This window comes from Colobus angolensis, unplaced genomic scaffold (assembly GCF_000951035.1).
Source record: "Colobus angolensis palliatus isolate OR3802 unplaced genomic scaffold, Cang.pa_1.0 Scaffold19, whole genome shotgun sequence".
NCBI lineage: Eukaryota > Metazoa > Chordata > Mammalia > Primates > Cercopithecidae > Colobus > Colobus angolensis.
Genome location: NW_012115043.1, coordinates 8,264,445 through 8,269,009, shown reverse-complemented (window position 1 = coordinate 8,269,009; position 4,565 = coordinate 8,264,445). Strand labels below are relative to the sequence as shown.

The 4,565-nt window shown below is 51.4% G+C and overlaps 1 protein-coding gene across 1 annotated transcript in view; it reads right to left on the bottom strand.

Annotated features, from left to right (window-relative positions):
- Window positions 1-4,082, bottom strand: part of CA12 (carbonic anhydrase XII) — a 65,969-nt gene extending 61,887 nt beyond the window's left edge. The window contains exon 1 of the mRNA XM_011940432.1: window positions 3,268-4,082. Coding sequence (XP_011795822.1) covers window positions 3,268-3,352 — 85 coding nt within the window. The 5' untranslated portion in view covers window positions 3,353-4,082. The remainder of the gene's footprint in view (window positions 1-3,267) is intronic.
- Between the last annotated feature and the right edge of the window lie 483 nt (window positions 4,083-4,565).

The following is a 4,565-nucleotide window of genomic DNA, read 5'->3' as shown; positions in this document are numbered from 1 at the left end:
AAAAAAAAAAAAAAAATCCCTAAGCTTAGACACATAAATTTTTATATACAATTCATTTCAGAAGGTCCACAGACCCCCCTGAAACCAGCTATGGGCACATTGAGAGTTGAGAGTCCAAGATCAACCTCCCTTGAATTAGTAATTGGATGAAGACATTCAGAACCATAGGGTAACCAAACTTGTATGTGACCCCCAAGTTTACTGCTCACCCCTTCGCTGAAACAACAATGAAAAGAAATAAAGAAAGCATTTCTTTAAAACCAAGCTATAGAAGACATAAAACCTCTTCTGGATATTTTTCTTCAGTCTTTTGTGTGAGGGGTTCACTAGCAAGATGTCATCCCAGACTTTAGAGATACAATAAGCCAGATCATTACTTCTTAGTAAGCAGAACGGTTGCAGGCCCAGGATGTAAAATTCCACAAGTAACAGAGGAGGTCACCCTTACTTTTCCCCTGAGGAGGCACAGGACACTCCAGTGATCCTGGAGGCCACTAGAAACACATCTGCTGCCTGAGCACTGCTGCCTTGCCAGCAGTTTGCATTGCACCTGCTCTCATTCAAATCACAGCCTTACACCCTGTATCTCCTTCTACCCTCCCCAGAGCTTGCTAATCGAGGTTTTCCCTATTGTTGGAGCTCCCATCCTCAGATTGTCGGAGCTCCCATCCTCAGCATCACACTCCGGAAAGTTCAGGGATAAAAGTCATAGAGTTGACACCTGGGACTGTGAGGTCTCAGTGATGACATAGAACTGGGGACTTGTTGAAAGGCAGCAGCCTTCAGAGCAACATTCCCTGCCCTCCTCTCTGTGAGTGAGCCGGCTTGGGACTCCAGACTTGGCACGTTGGGTATAAATGGCAGTGTCTGGAGGGGCTCAGGAGCTGGAGAAGAGGAGAAGTGGCATTGTAAAATGAAGGTGAGGATGGCGAGTCAAGGGGGTTCATCGGGTGAGGATCAGGGCCCCAGCTCAGATCTGACCTCAGGAAGACTTTCTAAAAGTGTGCGTATGTGTGCGTGTGTGCGCGTGTGTGTGTGTGTGCATGTGCATGAAAGTGTGCTTTATTTAGGAATTGCACCCCTTGGTTCCCCACCTCTAGCTGTAAGAACAGAAGGCTTAACAGGATTAAACTGATTCCACAGGCAAGGCCAGACCAAGGCCTCGGTGGCATCCTGAGGGAGGAGGCCCTTCCTGGAGGGGAATAGTTTCCTTCCAAAGGAAGGTTATCTGTTCCATCTGGGAAACCTGGAAGGCTCAACCTGAAGCCTGTTAGAACCTGCAGACCCAGCTGGTACTGAGCAAGGAGGTTCCCCTGGAGGGAATGCTTGAGAAAATGATATTTACCAAGATCCATATCAGAGGTCCTGGGCCCTGCCTGCTTCCTGTGCTGGGTGCTAGAACTTTCCCTGAGTAAACATCACCTGGGTAGCCCAAGACTGCCTGGCTCTCCACACCAGGTTTGCACAGAGCAAGCTCTGCAGAATTCACTGAAATGTCCCCCCAAAGCCACGGCAACTAAGAATTCCAAGGGTTTCTCCAGAAGACACTTGACTTCACCTTATTATGCTCCCTCCTGGGCCCCTGACATTGTTCTTGAACATTCTCCAATGCTGGAAGTTTAAATGCACCAGGCAGAGGGCAGAGCACACTTTGACCCCATTACTCAGCTTAACTCCTCTCCACCCCCAACTTTGGGTTCATACTGACATTCTACACCTCAGTGATTTTTGCTTTGACCTGTCCTCTAAGGCAGTTAAAAACCCCAGGAAGCTGCATGAGAATTTACAGAATAAAAGCTGTGTTCTTAGAACCCAGGGGTAGGCAGGCTCCTTCCTCAGAGTGAGGTGAAAGTGGAGTTTTGACTGCAAGCTTCCCCAATCCCAACTTGGAGAATTGGGAGAGGAGATAGGAAGGAGGGAAAGGGAGAGGGGAGGAAGAGGGAGAGCAGGGAAAGCAGGGAAGAAAGGAAGGGGAGGAAGGGAGGAAGGAGAACAGGAAAAGGCAGGAAAAGAGAGAGAAGGGAGGGGGAGTTGCCCCAGAGTGAGAGGAGCAACCAGCTATAGGAAAGAGGGCCAACTAATAGCTGTTTCTCCCTTTTGTCTTGGAGCAGCTTAGGACTAAAGAGATTTCCAGGGAAACTTTGGTCTCAGTGAACCTTGTGTAAAAGGAGGATACATGTAAAGTTTGTGGTTTTAAAACTTGATTTTCACTTTTACATCACTCCTTTCTCCCACCTACCTTCTGTTTCTCCCTGACCAGATGAGGGAGATAATATCAACCATATCATGCCAGTTAGTCGATTGGAATTTAATTAAGAGTTATCCAAAGCCTGGCTCCCCTGCCCTTCCCCATGGGCACCGTGACCTCCAAGAGTGGAGGCTCAGAGCTTTTATGCTGCTGAGCAGGATATATTTCCCACCACTGCTGCATAGCCAGGAAGAATCCATTTTCAACCATTAAAATCACTTTCGGTCCAAAATCACTTTCTTATTCCAAAAGATTAACGAACCAGTCTTGACTGTACACAGGTTAGTTCACTGGCCCCGCATGAGCCCACAGTTCGGGTCCCCCCTGCCACCTCCTCCTGCCACCCCACTCAGCCTCCATCCAGTCCCTCAGCCTCCAGACCTTTGGGATTTAGTGTTCTAATTACAATCAGAAATAAGGTGTGTGTGTGTGTGTGTGGGCGTGCGTGGATGCGTGTGTACGTGCACACACATGTACGTTCAGCATCGTAGAGCCCTCCTGGAGAAAAACAATGATTAAGAATGGGATGCATCATCCCTTTGACTTGTAGGTAAGACTTAATGGTAAAGATCCTGTTCTCCAAAGAAAAGCGCCTACCACTGTCTGCGGATTCTGCACAGGGGTACAGCAAACCTTTCTCTGTGCTTACTCCACTCAAAATGCCACAGTCACCTCTCTACTTTCAAACGTGGATGGGGGAACACTGTTTTAAATCTTGGCTTTGCCTCTCCTCCCTGGTTAGCAAGTTCGCAAGCCACATCTTCAGAGCTGGCGGTGCTCGGGAGTACACGCAAACATTTTAACACTAAATCTGCGCCAACCGCCACTAGAAAGCAAAGTGCTTCCAGCCCCAACCTTAGCAAAGGAAAACGGAGCATCCTTTCTTGAGACTGTACTATTTGGTACTACACCTTCCCTGCTCCCCCCAGCAAAGATTTTACTTTATCATTGAAGAGCCTTCAGTCCAGGGGCGGCTGAGCGCTCAGGAGTGTTAGGAAACAAGCAGGCGGAAACTTTACCGTTCGCTGGGGCCGGGCTGGAAGGCTGCTCCTTTAAGATCACCAGCAGGAGCACGGCCGCCGCTTGCAGGCTGCTCCGGGGCATCTTCGCAGGCTCCTGCAGGGCGGGCGCGGGCTGTCCCGGGGGCTGCCGGTGGCCGCTCACGCTCCAGCCGCACACAGGGACCGCGTGTGCGCAGCCCGGGTGCCGTGGCGAGCACGTCCGCCCTTCGCTCTCCTGGCTCCCCCGGGCTGCTTTTATGGAGCAACTCAACCCCAAACACTGATGTCATCGTGCGGGGAGGGGGTGGGGGAGGAGAACGCCCTGCCCACCCGAGGGCTGGCGCCCCAGATCCTAGGTGAGTTGTAGCCTTGACTTCAGCCACGGTCTGCGGGTCCCCGGCGCTCCTCCTGGCTAGGGCTGACCTGGGAACCCAGTTCTCCGAGGAGCTGCTGGCAGGCGTGGGTAAGATCCGCCTGCCTCACATCCAGAAGGGTGCGTCTAGGGATCCCGTCAGTGGCATGCCCTTGGTCTGTCACTGGTCCTGTAACAGCCCACTGTTCACCTTGCCCGCTGCTTAGACAGAGCCCATTTATCAAGACAGGGGAGTTGCAACGGAGAAAGTAATCCACGCAGAGCTTGTTGTGCCAGAGACTGGAGGTTTTCCTTCTTTTGTTTGTTTGTTCGAGATGGAGTCTCGCTTGTTGCCCAGGCTGGAGTGCAACGGCGCGACCTCGGCTCACAGCAACCTCCGCCTCCCGGGTTCAAGCGATTCTCCTGCCTCAGTCTCCCGAGTAGCTGGGATTACAGGCACATGCCACCATGCCCAGCTAATTTTTGTATTTTTAGTAGAGGTGGGGTTTCACCATGTTGGCCAGGCTAGTCTGGAACTCCTGATTTCAAGTGATCCGTCTGCCTCGGCCTCCTGAAGTGCTGGGATTCCGATACTCAAATCAGTCTCCTCAAGCATTCCGGCAGTTGTTTGTTTGTTTGTTTGTTTGTCGAGATGGAGTCTCCCTCTGCAACCAGGCTAGAGTGCAGTGGCGCAATCTTGGCTGGCTGTAACCTCCGCCTCTCCGATTCAAGCGATTCTCCTACCTCAGCCTCCTGAGTAGCTGGGATTAGAGGCACGCGCCACCATGCCCAGCTCATTTTTTGGTATTTTTAGTAGAGATGCGGTTTCACCACTTTGGCCAGGCTGGTCTTGATGGCTTGGTCTCGTGATCCGCCCAAAGTGCTGGGATTACAGGCTGCCCCCGCCTCTGGGAGTTTTTAAAGAGTATTTGGTGGGTAGGGGCTTGGGACTCTGGGAGTGCTG